The sequence below is a fragment of the Alosa alosa genome, chromosome 7 (genome assembly GCF_017589495.1).
Source record: "Alosa alosa isolate M-15738 ecotype Scorff River chromosome 7, AALO_Geno_1.1, whole genome shotgun sequence".
Taxonomy (NCBI): domain Eukaryota; kingdom Metazoa; phylum Chordata; class Actinopteri; order Clupeiformes; family Clupeidae; genus Alosa; species Alosa alosa.
Genome location: NC_063195.1, coordinates 7,802,299 through 7,819,458, shown reverse-complemented (window position 1 = coordinate 7,819,458; position 17,160 = coordinate 7,802,299). Strand labels below are relative to the sequence as shown.

Below are 17,160 nucleotides of genomic sequence, written 5' to 3'. Positions count from 1 at the left end.
AATGTCCACAACATTAGTGATGTTTTTTTTTGTGTGTGAATGTATTTTACTTAACTCATTAAATGTTGCTGAATACTCATGAACACATGTCTCTAATAGCCACAATAGGAGTAATTTTAGCAACACCGTGTTTTGTGTGGCCCATAACGACCCAGTGGATCATGAAAACGTGCCAAAATTCACATTCCTTGCTTGATGTTGGTACATTAATCCCATTCAGATTGCCACTTATCTGTGATGTAAGAGTTCAGTATAGGTTTAAGGTCTACGGCACGGATTTGACATTCTGTGACTTCTTCATTGAGGGCTTGCTTAGCAGCACTGTCCGCTTTCTCATTTCCCCTCAGACCAACATGGCCTGGGACAGAGCAAAAAACTACACTGAAGTTCTGGTTCTTTAGACGTTGTAGTTGATCAAGCTCAGCTTTGGTTGTACTTTTTGCGTGACATTAAAGCCTACTGGAAAGATTTTTAATTGCAATTTAATTTAATGCAATTTACTTTTACGATTAAATAAAATTAATTTATCCCTCTGACCCATAGTTTTCTATTTATTTACAAATGTACATAGGCCTACTGTAATTACATTTATACATAGTTATTCTACTGATCTTCATACTACTCTTATGATGTTGTTTCTGCACTACAATGACACTGTTTCCACACTGCACATAGCTGTATGTTATGTACATATCTGTTATATATGTCATATTGAATATCCATAATTATTCTGTTTTATTATATTCTGTTAATACACTGCATATATCTATATTATTATTTCTGCTATTATACTGTTACTGCTACATCTACATACATTATTCTACTTATTGTATGAGGTAACTGCTAATACACTGCACATATTTATATTTAATTCATATTACTCTAAACCACCTTCTGTAAATCAACTGTAGGCTACTACTGTCTACATTGCACTATTTCTTGACCTGTCTCTTTCTATACTTTGCATCACATTGAATGCATACTGTAGGCTACATGAATCACAGCTAAGATCTTTGGTTGAAATGAAGGCCAGTCGTTCTAAATGGATGGTTGCTATGGCCAAAGGCCAGTTCTCTGCCGTTGTCAAGCGGGCATCTTATCTTATTTGAAGCATCTCTATTTTACTTAGCCTACTTCCATACAGCGAGTCCCATTAAGAAGTGGCCACTTCATTCACACTTACCGTGATCCACGCAGCAACATTATTAAATTAATCGGTCACCATATGCCTATGCCAACGTTTGCAAGGAGGAGAACATTTTAATTTTATTCACAATGAAACGTTACATTTAATGTACATGTTGACAATGAGTATAGGCTAGTTTTGGTTGTTGTTGGTGGGGTTACTGCATCCCTTAGTTATGCCTACAATGCAAAATTGTTTCCTCGCGATTGTTAGCTCCTGCAGACGCATTTCAAAACATCGCGACGTGAAATGCCACCACAAAAAATTGTTCGGTCTTAGTGAGTTATCAGATAGGAGTCTTCGCGACTTTTAAGCTGTCACAGACTCAGGCGCTACTTTTAGGGCTAAAATGCTTCCTGAATTACTCTTAGTAGCCTAAAAAAAAAATAGGAGTCCTAAAGTTACGAGTACAAGCATCTAATATCAAATGGCCATGGCATCACGCTAAGCAACATAAATCCCATACAGCAACATCTCCCTAGCTTCTAGCCACAAGAAATGAATAATGTTAAATCTCTGCTTAGCATGCTTCTCCGCTTAGCATTATAATAACAGAAGGGGCACATTTATGTTGACCACTACCATATGACTCATTATATCTGTAACTGTATAAAACACTTACTTTCATAAAGGACGCACACCATCCAGCACACACATGGAAACCGATATGTTAGGCACTTGGCCACAACGAACTCAAAACGTGTCTCTCTGAAGCTCTGTTCTAGAATCTTTGCTCTGTTGTTCCCAGAGTTGCTAGGCAACAACAAATAAACAAAATGACAGTCTTTGATACCAATGGTATCAAAAGTGTACAAGTGATTACGAATGGATGTGTGTGGTTTGCAATTAGAATAAACAAGAAATAACATTTCCAATCATTTCCCATGATAAATTACATATTTGGACCTTACTTACTTATGAAGCTCACTAATGCCACCGTATTTAGTAAAATGTAATACAACGTTGCCACCTAGCGTTCAGATGTATTTAACATTAACGTGACATTGCTTGCTTATTCTTTCGTCAACTCCATGCTTTTAGGAAAACAATTTTTTTATCATAGTTCCCTCTTCAATGAGCGATTACCAGCTCGTTTTTGTAACAGAGATAGCTGTTTATTGTCCCTAGGTTTACAGAAACACCTATTCATATTAATACGTAGCCTATGGAGTGCTGCCGACCACTGTTCATTACATGGCCCAGAATGCCTTGCATGTCTTTACAACAAAACAACACAGTAAAACCTAAATGCCCATAAACATATGCATTTGCATACTTGTAACATTTTTAATAATACTCTCAAAGAGGAACCTGTCACTGATTGGTTAGATAATTTCAATGGGTCAGAGAGAAAACGCATTATAATTTGCATCAAAGAGGAACCTGTCACTGATTGGTTAGATAATTTCAATGGGTCAGAGAGAAAACGCATTATAATGTGCATCAAAGAGGAACCTGTCACTGATTGGTTAGATAATTTCAATGGGTCAGAGAGAAAAAGTGTTGTATAAATACCGAGTCAAGTCAGATTTCAGAGCTCACATGTTCAAAGGTAGGCATGGGGATGTTTTATCAAAGTCCTTTTAGGCAAGTCCCTCCACTCGGCGGCTATATCGCAACACTTTTTGGGCACTCATTGTGCATCCTATTCGGCAGAAATGCACGTGCGCAAGGCTTTACGATACCAATCTTGCTCCAGCGGCGAGTTCACAACACATGATTGGCACAATGTCTTCACAACACACCATATGATTGGCTCAATGTATTCACATGTCGACGTTTTGCCAAAGAAGGGGTGGGATATGCATAGACAATTGCCGTTACAAACCCCATGCATTTCTATGGAGGATTTTTTGAGTGTTGTGTCTCCTCATTAGAAAGTCTCTGGTTTTATTTAACAAACGTATTTGCACCTGCTTACTTTGTAAGAAAATATTTGAGTTTTCTTTTTGTCCGTTACCCCATCCCCTCCTACTCCAGCAAATTTGTATTTTACACCTCTACCCTCCTTTGTGGAGTACCTGCAAGTTGTCATCTATCCAAACTTTAAAAAGGCCTTGGCCAATTAAAGGGTTCAGGATCAACTCAAACCAAACATTTGTTTCTTTTAGTTTCAGTTTTGTTTAGTTAGGGTCAAGACCAAATGTTGTCCACCCCTGCTCTCAACATACACACTTATATGGAATAGGTATGGAAGCTTTCTTTCTTAATTACCCACAACCCCCTCCTTCTCCCCCCACCTTTCATTTCACACCTCCACCTACCCTCGTTTGTGGAGTGTCTGCAAGTGCATCTGTGGCCAATCCCATTGGATGCTCTATCATTCTAATTTACATCATAAAGGTTCCCGTCACTGATTGGTTAGATTATCCTAATAGGTCCTAAAAGCATTATATAAACACCAGAGTGAAGTCAGATTTCTGAGCCCTTGTTTAGCGGTGGGCAAGAGGATCATCTAAACATATAACATATTTGTTTGCAATCGTTTGCTTTTTAATTTGAGGATGCTGTAAACTAATAACATTTGCTTGCAATTGTTCACATTTTATTCATTCAATTGATATAATATTTGACTGAACTGGAGACTGAAATGTCAGGATTTGCTGAACCAACACCCCTGCCCATGCAAACAATGCTCCTTCAAGAGCATATGTTTGCAAACATATGCTCCTTCAAAAGCATATGTTTGCAGTTCAAAAAATAGAAAACCCTGGATCCAGTCCTGACTTCATGACTGCAAGACTGAAACAAACATATCAACAACCTTTAACTGCGAAGAACAACTGTCTCCACTGATGGAAATAATCCAGGATGAAGACTCTGAATTCAGAAAAGTTATTCAGAAAGACTCTTATCCTACGGGTAAGTTGCTAATTTGTTGTTTGTATTGTGTAAATCTTGATAGAAACACACTAACAAAATTTGAATAATATGAATAATTGGTATATAATTTCCCCCACCTTTCTTCTATAAATCATCACCAAATAAACAAAGATGGGATGAGACATGCCAAGGTAAAGGCACATCATTGCACTGAGTGTGGAAAAGCCTTTTCTAAAATGAATCTTCTGAAGTCACACCTGAGGATCCACACAGGAATAAAGCCGTATCAGTGCTCTGACTGTTGAAAGACCTTCAGTCGAATGTATCATCTCAAGGAACACCAGAGGATCCACACAGGAGAAAAGCCATATCAGTGTACTACATGTGGGAAGAGTTTCAAGACTAAGGCAGTGGTCAATGCCCATCAGCGCACACATACAGGAGAAAAGCCAAATCAGTGCTCTGACTGTGGACAGGCCTTTAGTCGAAAGGCTCATCTAAAGGAACACCGGAAGACCCACACAGGAGAAAAGCCGTATCAGTGCACTAACTGTGGGAAGAGTTTCAAGACCAAAGCAGAAGTCAACACCCATCAGCGTACACATACAGGAGAAAAGCCGTATCAGTGCTCTGACTGTGGAAAGGCCTTTACTCGAATATCTAGGTTCCAGGAACACCAGAGGATCCACACAGGAGAAAAGCCGTATCAGTGTATTATATGTGGGAAGGCCTTCAGTCAAAGGTCTACTCTAATGCGACACAAGAAGATCCACACCAGATAAAATTTGTATCAGTGCCCCGACTGTGGAAAGGCCTTTAGTCAATTATCTAATCTCCAGGCACATCAGAAGATCCACACAGGAGAAAAACACAGGCAGGTCAACACCCTATTTTCACCCTTAAAACCTATCAGACAGGTCAATGCTTCAGCGCACACATACAGGAGAAGAGACGTATCAGTATTCTGACTGTTGAAAGGCCTTTAGCCAAAGGTATTCTTTAATGAAACACCAGAAGGGTTCATAAATGAGAAGGCCGTATCCGAGTTTTGACTGTCGAAAAGTATCTAGTCTGTGGAAAGGCCTTTTCTCAAGTGTCCAGTCCAGTGAAAACACCAGAGTATCAGCATGTCATAAATGGGAATATTTCCAGTCAGAACTCTTTTTTTTAAGTATATTTTTTGGGCTTTTTATGCCTTTAATTGACAGGATAGTGGAGAATGACAGGAAACGAGTGGGAGTGAGAGTCGGGGTGGGATCCGGAAAGGACCACGGGGCGGGAATCGAACCCGGGTCGCTGGCGTATGGTGCTGGTGCCACGGCTCTTAAGGTCCATCAGAAAGTACACACTAGAATCAAATATCAACAATACTGAATTTGCTGAAATTTTATTTTTTTGTGAAATGGAAAGTCAAGGTTTACCCAAACATGTGTTAGTGCATAAATGCAAACAGGTGAAAATGCTGTGAATATTGCTGTTTCTAGTTTGGGAAGACTTTAGATCAAATGTTTAATCTACTTCCATATCAGAAGTGTTACTGAACTGGGGCCGTATTCACAAAGCCTTCTATCTTACCACTAGGAGTACTCCTAAATCGCACTAAAAGATTTTAGCTAGGAGTTTTCTCTTAAAAGTTATTCACAAAGCCTTTCAGACCTACTCTTAGTAAGGAAAAATGACAACTCCTAAACTAAGAGTGAGTCTTCGTTGCTATGGATGACGTCATTACTCATGCACAAGCTTGACTGAAGTGACCACCTTGATTGGCTGATGATTGTAACGCATTCCAAACACCTCCCTTACGATGATGAGTGACAGGTGACAGGTCTGAGAATGCGTGCGCTACACAAGTAGTGCGAAGGACGGAAGATGATGAATAACTGAATAAAAAGGCCTAGCCTAAATAAATAAAGAGTAGGCTAAGGCAAAACAAATAATAGTAGCCTAATGAAACATAGCCTACTGCATCAATCCGTAGGCCTATCTTTGCAACATTGTAAAATTAATCTGTCACCATATGCCTACGTATGCAAAGAGGAGAACATTTTAATTGGATTCACAATGAAACGTTACATTTGATTTACATGTTAACAATGAGTAGTTTTGGTTGTTGTTGGTGGCGTTATTGCATCCCTTTTATGAATGCAAAATTGTTCCCTCGCGATTGGGAAGCTCCTGTTGCCGCATAGGCTACACATTTCAAAACATCGCAACGTGAAATGTCACAAAAAGCTGTTTGTGAATAGGTCTTAGTGAGTTAGTAACTCGTTACCAGGGAAAGTAACTATTTGCGTTACTGTTACAAAAAAAAAGTTGCTATATGTCAAAGAATTTGGATTTTTTGAGCAGCGCAGTTGAAATTACTAGAACAGACAGGTGTTTGTAGGCTACATAACTTTCGATATGTGTTAGATGGATAGATAGATAGATAGATGGATAGATAGATACTTTATTGATCCCCAAGAAGAAATTCAAGATATTGCACATCGACAGACCTACGGTTGACTTCAGCCTGTGTCATAGGTTTTTGTTGTGAGGCAGAAAGATCTAGCTTTGTAGTGCTTATATCTCCACCTTGAAAATGCCAACTTTTCGGATTGCTCCTGACCTCTGCTGTTTCGTCGAATCTCTATTTTAGCTGTTGCGTGTGTGTGTGGCACGTGTGCTGGCAAGTGTGTAAAAACACTGGCTCTGATTAACTATCACGAAACATTACTCTGCCTTAGCCAATCATAATCTCTTACGTCGTTATTAACCCACCTCCTCACTAGCTGTGAGCCAGGGGTGCGTTCGGATTACAGTTTATTCAATCAATGCATATTAACGCACCGCATTTAACATCCAGTAACGTTAACGGCGTTGTAACAATGGGAAAAGTAATTAGATAGATTACACCGTTGGTGAAAAAATAACGTCGTTACCTAACGCCGTTCTTTTAAACGCCGTTATTCCAAACACTGCTTAAGACTACAAACATCATATCATCATCAAAAACCTCTGAACATGAGAGTTGCTTTGCTAATAACTGAGCCTGGTTCTATCACTGTTATTGTTATTGATGATGATAATGGCTGTTTCCATTAATTGTTTACATAAAAAGCTATATTCAGATGAATGTTTGAAAGTGGAAAAGATCATTATAAGCAAAACCAATCAAATAAATTCAGGATTGACTGGAATAAAGGGTCTGCGTACTTTTACGTTCATTCATTATTCTATTTTAGAATTAAAATAGAAAATGAAAAACAAGTGTAGCAAAGTGCTTGGTTGCCATATATAAACTACCAGAGCAGGCTATTCAAGTAAATGAACATAGAGGCTGTCTCAGTCAATAAATAGTTTATTTGTTTGTAGTCCTTGTCTTATCATTTTCTTAGAAAGTTTCTTGTTTTTTTTTCTTTAAAAAGAGAGAGAGTACAGGATACACATAACAATAACAAAGGAAAATACACACAGCCAACATCAAGACAAAATACCATAAACAGACACAAATGCCCCCAACTCTTAAGTAATATGGGCCCACACCCACCCACTACATCTCAGTCAGACCGCAACCTCTATAGAATCAAGCTGGGAAGTGATGGACTAAGCTATAAGTCACACAAGGTTACTTCGAACTACACACCATTCTATCTAAGGAAGTAATTTCATCACACGAGGATACACAGCAATTGTCAACCCACACTAACAGGTGCTCACACAAAGCAGGCTACCACACAGGTTTGGCTGACTAGATGAAGTTCAGTAGGCCGCAGGCCGTAGATGGACAAAGAGAGAAGAACGGGGCAAAATATATAAGAAATTAAGAAAACCCAAAACAAACCAAAAAAACAGACAAAGCGCCTGCCCGTACGAAGACGCACGCCCACACACCCACACACAGACACGATATCAACAACCCCAAACTAAAAGAAAAACATGACTGGCTACGATACTAGAACTCAAACAAAACACGGAGAAAACAGTGGTCAGAACCCCTTGCCCACAATTCGAAGGCCTGTAGGGGGAAAACGTTTAATTTAAAAGGCTTCAATAAACCATCACGCTATAATAAGTCACCGTGACACTTGCACATCACGGACAACATGTATACATAGGCCTACCTTAAAAAGTCAATGACCGGTCATCACAAGAGGTGAGCCGAGGTAGGAGGGGGACAGGCTTTCGGCATACTCTAGTGGAACAAACTAATGTTAACAAACAGTCAGGATCTTTACTATGTCGGAGCTCGCTGCAGCATTAAGTTATTATAAACAAGGGAGACACCATTACCTTGCACAGCTGGCGATGAATGCTAACGCTACTGGCTGCCACCCAGAGTTTGTCTGAAGCGATTCACTAAAAAAACAAGCACGCATGACTTAAGAACACTAGCCGAGGGCAACATGGTACCTTCGTAGTTGATAACCACATGCAGCATAACAAAAGCCTTTACATACCGCTCAACGACCGATGTACCGCTAGCAATTCCAGCCTTCCGACGCCGGCAACACGTTACAAACAAATGACGCCGGAAGACCGTGTTTTAAACAGGAAGACATTTGTTGCTCATTGTCAGTCCCACCCCCAGATGCACACAATCCGCCTGGCAGCTGTGAAAAGTTCACCCGACTACACAAGTCATATATGACTTTTTGAAGTCCTATAGTCTCTTGCTAGGTGAAAATGATGTCGTATTTTGACATATTCCAGGGATCACAAAGACAATGTTGACTTAATGAATGGATAATGTGGAATGCAAAATGCAATAAAGAAAAATAAATGAAATTATAACAGTCTGGACAGTAGGCTACGCTACCTAGGTTTGAACTAGATAGACCTGGAAGTAGAAACGAGGCTGGTTTTCGCTAATTCTTTGAGGAGGGGGCTGACCATCTGAATAATATGAGTCTTGTGAGGCATAAAGGCTATAATCTACTGACATACTCTGTGAACTGTTGCCAAAACATGTATTGCAGCCATTTCACAGCACCTCACAGACATTTGCGCAGGACGTGGATGCTTAAGTGTAGATTTTGCAATGTTCACAATCACAAGTAGGCTTTTTCATGTTTCGTGAAGTTTGAATGACCCACCCCAAGCACATTCAAACCTCTGTTGACTGCTCCCACCCGATGAAAATGTATGACCGGCAGTCTTTTTTTAGGCAGCCTACTATCCAAACAACACTGTTAGAGGGGGACTACACGGGGCACATAACTGAAGGCAGCCTGCTGTCCAAAAAATGCTGTTACGGGGGGGGGTGGGCAGAGACCAAATTTCCCTCACAGGATCAAAATAGTATATATACTTATACATACTTATAGTGAATAGCACCTGCCCACAGAAGACCCATCCCCCTCTACATGAGCAGCCCCTGTGCCTCTCTGCCGACAGCGTGAAGAGGACACTTGCTGCTATCAACACCCGTAAGGCAACAGGTCCAGACAACATCCCAGGTCGATGGCTGAAGGACTGCGCGGGGAGCTTAAGGATGTCTTCACAGACATCTTTAACACTTCCCTGAAGCAAGCCATCGTCCCATCATGTTTCAAAGCTGCCACCATCATACCTGTGCCGAAGAAAACTGCTCCATCCTGCTTCAATGACTACCGCCCTGTGGCACTGACACCCATCATCATGAAGTGCTTTGAGCGGCTTGTCATGTCACATATCAAAGCCATTCTCCCCCACCCTGGACCCCTTCCAGTTTGCATACCGAGCCAAGCGGTCTACAGAGGATGCAATCTGCTCTGCCCTCCACCCAGCCCTCACCCACCTGGAAAAAGAGACTCATATGTGAGATTGCTGTTTATAGACTTCAGTTCTGCATTCAACACCATAATACCACAACAACTCATCTGCAAACTTGACAAACTGGGACTCAGTACCTACCTCTGCAACTGGCTACTGGACTTCCTCTGTCAGAGGCCCCCAAGTAGTGCGTGTTGGCAACAATACCTCAAGCAGCATCACACTGAGCACAGGGGCCCCCAAGGCTGCGTGCTCAGTCCGCTGCTCTTCACCCTGCTGGCGATGACTGCACTGCAACCTACAGCAACAATCACATAGTGAAATTTGCTGGCGACACAACTCTGGTGGGTCTCATCACCAAGGGCGGCGAGACTCAATACAGGTTGGAGGTCGACCATCTGACCACGTGGTGCAGGGACAACAACCTCCTGCTGAGCGTCAGCAAGACCAAAGAGATTGTTGTTGACTTCGGAGAGGTCACACCCAACACCTGCCACTGACCATCGACGGTGCTGTGGTGGAGAGAGCGAGCAGCACCAAATTCCTGGGGATGCACATCAGTGAAGACCTCTCCTGGACTACCAACACTGCATCACTGGCGAAGAGAGCTCAGCCGCCGCCTGTACTTCCTCTGAAACTCAGGCGAGCAAGTGCTCCACCAGCCATCATGACCACATTCTACCGAGGCACCATTGAGAGCATCCTCTCCAGCTGTATCGCTGTGTGGGGCGGAAGCTGCACTGAATACAACAGGAAAGCCCTGCAGCGCATAGTGAACACAGCTGGAAGGATCATTGGTGCTTCACTCCCCCTCCCTGAAGGACATTTACACCACCCACCTCACCCGCCAAAGGCGACCAAAATTGTGAGTGATGCAAGTCACCCCGGCTCACAATCTGTTTGATCTACTGCCCTCTGGGAAGACGTTGACAGAAGCCTGCGCTCCCAAGACTACCAGACTCACCAACAGCTTCATACACCAAGCTGTAAGGATGCTGAACTCTCTCCCTCCTCTCCCCCTCCACCCTCAGCTACATAACATCCTGGACATTGGACCCACAATTGGCGCCTGCACTACTCCACTTGCACACTTGAACACTTGCACACTTGTACACTTTACAACTTGGTGTTGTTGTCCTGAAAACACAACACTTCTGCTGCTCTTACATAACTTGCACCACTATGCCACTTTCTTTATTACTTAGGTCAAACAGAACTACCCAAGCCTCTTATTGGCCTGACTTTGCACTAGTATTTTATTGACTGTCTATGCACAATTTCAACAAAATTTTGCTGCTCTTATTTTTTTCATTATTATATGTGCCCTCTTATTTACTTATTTACTTACTTTTTTATTTACTTGAATGTTATGTTTGTCTGTGGACTTAAAATTGGTAAAATATGTCTTGTCTTCACCGTGGGATAGTGAGAAACGTAATTTCGATCTCTTTGTATGTCTGGAACATGTGAAGAAATTGACAATAAAGCTGACTTTGACTTTGACTTTGACTAGCAGCCTCCTCACATTGCTCTTTTTCACCTATTGCACAAAAGCCTTGTTATATCAATTTCACATTCTTACAGCATAGCCACAACACAACTAGCCTGACAAACCAGACCCACATCAAGATGAAGGGTCTGGGAACTTACCATTGGCACTGCTCAATTCAAGGGGTGGGATAAACGGTTGTCTCTAAATTTCCACTGCACTACAACTCAGTCCCAGTCATTTTTCCACCAGCGGAGCTAGTTGGCTAGTTGATCAAACGTTTGCCAATTAAAAAAAAAAGCTTAACTCGAGTCGCGATTCAAAGACCGCTGTTCGCCAGCAGCAGCACCCATCTTCTTTGTTTAGTAGCAGGAAATTCACGCAGAACCGTCGCCGACTCTATACACAATGTGACTGGCCTGATAGAAGTTTCATTTTCCAGCTTGCAAGCCAACGGAGAGTTGCTAGACTACCCTGGCTGCAAATTACATTTGCTGCCGCTAGGGTGCATCTAGATTGCTAGGCTACAACACAACACCAATAGGCCTACATAAATAGCCTTGGCACAGGCAAGCGTTTAACTCGAGAGGAAAATGCGGATTTCACTTCACCAAATTTCACATCACCAAATAAAGAAACCTCCACAAAGAGCGACTTGAGTTATTTGCGGTATGTTTACATCTGAATTGACATCCACGATGTTATGGATTCATTTGTCTGCAACGGAACATACAATTTCTCTATGGAACACCTTATCTAGCTGAAGAGTAACAACAGGTGGAGCACCGCAACCTTCTGCATAGTGTGCAACAATATCCCCAAACCTTTGGATGCGCATTATTAAATTCATTTCGGTCAGTCAGTCACTTCCAAGTTATTTTTTCTTTATCATTTTTCTTAATTGTTGCTGCTGTGCGGTTTATTTTAGCAAACAAATAAATGTATAATTCAATTTATATAAAAATGACAATATGGGAGGATGACAGTGGTGCATTCATTGTTTTTAAAAAAGAAGCGGGTGTCCACCTGACCACCGTTACACGGGATGGAGATGTTTTTTTTTAATAATGCAAACTTGCAGCTTCCTGCACACTTGTCTGTTCCATTGTCTGTTTTTAGAATGTTAAAAAGAAGCCTTGTCACATCTTTGAAGGGTTTGACTTGGCAGGGTTCAGTTCTCCCAACCATCGACTTTGAGAAACAGCCTTTGTCCACATGAGGACCATCAAATGTTTAAACAGTGCTCATTCACAAGTTTCTCCCATAATTCTATTCTACTTGCACTCCAAAAGGCCCTGCAATCAATTACATAAATTCCCTGAAACCTAATGGGTATTATATTACAACCTTGTCAAGTTCTTAAATATATTTTCGTTGTTGTTTTTATTTTAATTTCAGTTTAGTTGTTCAATTAAGTTACTAAGTTAGGGCGGAGTTAAGTCAGGTTGAAAACTTTTACAATGGACATAGAGAAAAGAAAAACACAAAATGTAATGAGCAGCAGGTACACAAACCATAACACTGTTGTGTTCTATGCATTTGCCAGTAGGTGGCGATAACACACTAATGCTAGTCAGTGTACCCTGTAGCCTTGTTTTGGTTTACACAATGGTTGCTGCCTGAAGAAGGCTAATTAGATTCCTGGGCTCAAAATGCACCAACCTTTTGGAGTGCAAGTAGAATAGAATTATGGGAGAAACTTCCAATGAGCTGTGAATGAGCACTGTTTACACATTTGATGGTCCCCATGTGGACACAGTCAAGACTTAACTTGCCCCAGAGGAGGTTGAGTGGGGTAGGGAGGAGGTAGGAAATTGAAATCTCAATTGCATCTCCTGCAGTACAGTGTCCCTGTCACTGCATTAGGACATTGGGATTGATATTTGTTTGGTGGCTTTTGGCCACAGAGAAGAGTGCCACCTACTGGCCAGCCACCAACACCACTTCCAGCAGGAACCTACTCTTCCAAGGAGGTTTCTTATCCAAGTACTAACTAAGCCTGCTAAGCTTCAGTAATTCAGCAAAGTCAGGGTATCTGCTGGTCTGGCTGCTGGCTAAAAACAAAAGGTGAAAGGCAGATATGATTCTAACTGTCTCACTGAATTGCATTATGCACACTCCTCTCACTGGTATCTGCTAGAAAACACGTACCAAAACATGATTAGTTCATAGATTTCACATGTAAAATACATTTTATACAACCCCACCCCCATCTTGCCTGTTCATAATTCTGAGAAATTCTTCAATTGTGTGCATGTGTGCGTGTACGTGTTCATGTTTGTGTGTGTGTGTGTAAGACTGATGAAATGTCTATAGCAAGTGGAAGCCACATGTAAAAAGAAAATGATGTTTATGACCTTTATTTTTGTTGCAACTTCCCAAAGACTTAATCATTTGCATCAGAAGGTAAGACATTTATTCCAAATAATTCTGAGTTTTGTTTATTATTTTGTTTTTTTAAAGAACATTCCATTCCATGTAAAAAATAAACATGAATTTGTTCAATCAGGCATTATGAACTGCATGACTATGCCAATGACCTTGTCATTGGCATAGTCATGCAGAGTTGATTTGTACATATTCTACACACTTATTTACAATGATAGAATAACATTTCCAAAATCTCAAAGCATCTAGTAATAGTTATAAGAGTTTTTGCATCGCAACTTTTAGTTGTAGTTTTATACAGTATGTCTGATCTCATGAGGTGTTTCTCTTTATATTCAGATTTGGTCTCATATTCATTCAGCTCATTAGTAAACAACATGTACATCAAGGAATTGGATCAACTAGAATATCAATAGAATAGGATCAAATAGAATATCAATAGAATAGGATCAATCAAGAGTATCTCAGTAAATGTGAAATGTTGTAATTTTTCTATGACAGTTCATTAAACATTTGATTCAAAGACTTCCGAAACCAAAAACACCAAAATATTTATGCAGTTTCACCATTTTGTGGGCACATACATGTTTTGGTAAATCTTGACCTCAATATTATTCAAATACCATTTCAGTCAAATCAGTTTTGTTGATATTTACCTCTAGTGTGTTTTCTCTGGTGGGTCTGAAGAGTTGAGTTTCGACTGAAACTCTTACCACATGTAGTACATTATCTTTACTCTTGTGTGGATCTTCTGGTGTCCAATTAGATGATACCTTTAGCTGAAGGCCATTCCACAGTCAGAGCACTGAAGTGGCTTTTCTCCTGTATGCGTGCAATTATGGGTGTTGATCTGAAAACTATTCTGTGTGGATCCTCTGGTGTTTCAGGAGGGTTGACTCGTCACCAAATGCCTTTCCACAGTCAGAGCACTGATGCAGCTTTTCTCCTGTGTGGATCCTCTGGTGTGTCTTAAGATTAAATATTCGACTAAAGGCCTTTCCACAGTCAGAGCACTGATACGGCTTTTCTCCTGTATGTGTGCGCTGATGGATGTTGGCCTGTGACCTAGTCTTGAATCTCTTTTCACAGTTAGTGCACTGATACGGCTTTTCTCCTGTGTGTATCCTCTGGTGTACCTGGATAGAAAAAAAATGACTAAAGGCCTTTCCACAGTCAGTACACTGATAAGGCTTTTCTCCTGTGTGGATCCTCTGGTGTACCTTCAGAGAAGAAGTTTGACTAAAGGCCTTTCCACAGTCAGTGCACTGATAAGGCTTTTCTCCTGTGTGGATCCTCTGGTGTTTCAGGAGGGTTGACGCATCACCAAAGGCCTTTCCACAGTCAGAACACTGATACGGCTTTTCTCCTGTGTGGATCCTCTGGTGTTCCTTGAGAGTATGTTTTTGACTAAAGGCCTTTCCACAGTCAGGGCACTGATACGGCTTTTCTCCTGTGTGGACCTTCTGGTGTTTCATTAGATAGGAACTTTTACTAAAGGCCTTACCACAGTCAGAGCACTGATACGGCTTTTCTCCTGTGTGGACCTTCTGGTGTTTCATTAGATTAGAACTTTGACTAAAGGCCTTTCCACAGTCAGAGCACTGATACGGCTTTTCTCCTGTGTGGATCCTCTGGTGTTCCTTGAGAGTATGTTTTTGACCAAAGGCCTTTCCACAGTCAGAGCACTGATGAAACTTTTCTCCTGTGTGGATCCTCAGGTGTGACTTTAGAAGATTCATCTCAGAAAAGGCTTTTCCACACTCAGTACTAAGATGTGCCTTAACCTCAGCATGTCTCATCTCATCTTTCTGAATAATTTCTCTGAGATTACAGTCTTCCTCCTGGTTTATTTTAATCAATGGAGACTTTTTGTCTTCGCAGTTTAAGGTTGTTGATAGGAATGTTTCAGTCTTGCAGTCATGATCCAGTCCAGGGTTTTCTTTTTCTTTCTGAACTGCAAACAGGTACTCTTGAAGAAAATCATCAAACTCTTCTTCTTTTATCTTCTTCACTGGCATGGGCACCAGTGTTGGTTCAGTAAATCCTGACATTTCAGACTAAAGTTCTGTGATATGAGAAAATTCAATTGAATAATCAAACAAGTGTAAAGAGCATCCTCTTGCCCACCTCTAAACATGAGAGTTCAGAAATTTGACTCCACTCTGATGTTTATATAATGCTTTTTCTCTCTGATCCATTGGGTCAATCTAACCAATCAGTGACAGGAGCCTTTATGATGTAAATTAGAATGACAGGGCATCCAATGGGATTGGCCACAGATGCACTTGCAGACACTCCACAAACGAGGGTAGGTGGAGGTGTGAAATGAAAGGTCGGAGGAGAAGGAGGGGGTTGTGGGTAATTAAGAAAGAAAGCTTACATGCCTATTTTTGTAGGTGTGTATGTTGAGAGCAGAGGTGGACACACTTTTTGGCTCAAGGGCCACATTGGGTCTTGAACCTAATTGAACCTAAGTAAACTAAACTAAAAATAAAAGAAACAAATGTTTGGTTTGAGTTGATCCTGAACCCTTTAATTGGCCAAGGTCTTTTTAAAGTTACTAAAAGTAGATTTCAAGAAAGACCTTGGTAGCTTGACACAGTTTTGATATAATGTGTCTTATTCAGGCTAAAATGAGCAGCAGGTACACAAACCATAAGACTGTTGTGTTCTATGCATTTGCCAGTAGGTGGCGATAACGCACTAATGATAGCCCTGTAGCCTTGTTTTGGTTTACACAATGGTTGCTGCCTGAAGAAGGATAATTAGATTCCTGGGCTCAAAATCCACCAACCTTTTGGAGTGCAAGTAGAATAGAATTATGAGAGAAACTTCCATGTGAATGGAGGTTAAGTGGGGGTAGGGAGGAGGTGTGAAATTGCCCCAGAGGAGGTTGAGTGGGGTAGGGAGGAGATGTGAAATTCCCCCAGAGGAGGTTGAGTGGGGTAGGGAGGAGGTGTGAAATTGAAATCTCAATTGCTTATTGCTTGTGATCACTGTTCAAATCTATTGCATTTCTGATGTGGAAATAGATTAATTAATTTAAAGTCTTCCTAAACCCAATAAACACCAAAATGCATTTTCAGTTCTCAGTTTGTTAATAAACCTTGACTTTCAAATGCGAATTAGAATGATGGGGCATGAGATGGGAATGGTCATCGATCCAAATTAGAACTAGATGTACCGCATAGCGGTAGCACATTTTTTTCCACAAAAATAAGTCACGCTTGTCAAATTGTCTTCAATTCCTACTTTGTTCGTTTGTAATTGAGTGTGTGGTTGTTTTTGTGTATATGTGTTTTGTGTGTGTTTTTTTCTGTGTGTGTGTGTGTTTAAGTATGTGTGCGTGTGTATGTGTGTTTATGTCTTTGTGTGCGTGTTTGTGCATGTATGTGTGTGTATTTGTCTTTGTGTGTGTGTGTGTATGTGTGCATGTGTGTGTGTCTTTATGTATGTGTGCATAAATAGAGCAAATCAGGTAACCACATACTCTTTGTGATAGGTGCCATGGGATCTTTAACAACCATGGTGAGTCAGGACC

The 17,160-nt window shown here is 40.9% G+C and overlaps 2 protein-coding genes and 1 long non-coding RNA gene across 3 annotated transcripts in view; 1 reads left to right on the top strand and 2 right to left on the bottom strand.

Annotated features, from left to right (window-relative positions):
* Window positions 1-4,185: 4,185 nt before the first annotated feature.
* The window catches only part of LOC125297720 (zinc finger protein 135-like), a 186,744-nt gene continuing 173,769 nt past the window's right edge, over window positions 4,186-17,160 (top strand). Inside the window, 1 exon segment of the mRNA XM_048248172.1 lies at window positions 4,186-4,751. Coding sequence (XP_048104129.1) covers window positions 4,186-4,751 — 566 coding nt within the window.
* LOC125297440 lies at window positions 7,543-8,572 on the bottom strand. The gene is made up of 4 exons (XR_007194025.1): window positions 8,449-8,572; window positions 8,282-8,347; window positions 8,113-8,183; window positions 7,543-8,006 (listed from the first exon to the last, which is right to left on the bottom strand). It is a non-coding gene; the product is annotated as an uncharacterized LOC125297440 (long non-coding RNA).
* LOC125297374 (zinc finger protein 239-like) lies at window positions 14,181-15,432 on the bottom strand. The gene is made up of 3 exons (XM_048247724.1): window positions 14,517-15,432; window positions 14,407-14,476; window positions 14,181-14,327 (listed from the first exon to the last, which is right to left on the bottom strand). Exons 1-3 carry the CDS (start codon window positions 15,416-15,418, stop codon window positions 14,256-14,258), a joined length of 1,044 nt encoding a protein of 347 aa, XP_048103681.1. The 5' UTR covers window positions 15,419-15,432; the 3' UTR covers window positions 14,181-14,255.

Excerpts from the sequence above, each read along its gene's own strand:
- LOC125297374 (XM_048247724.1), bottom strand. The coding sequence starts at position 15,418 with ATGAGACATGCTGAGGTTAAGGCACATCTTAGTACTGAGTGTGGAAAA. Across the intron at positions 14,477-14,516 it reads GGAAAGGCATTTGGTGACGA|TTTTCAGATCAACACCCATA; the intron begins GTCAACCCTCCT and ends CACACAGAATAG. Across the intron at positions 14,328-14,406 it reads AGTGCTCTGACTGTGGAATG|AGTTTCAGTCGAAACTCAAC; the intron begins GCCTTCAGCTAA and ends ACATGTGGTAAG.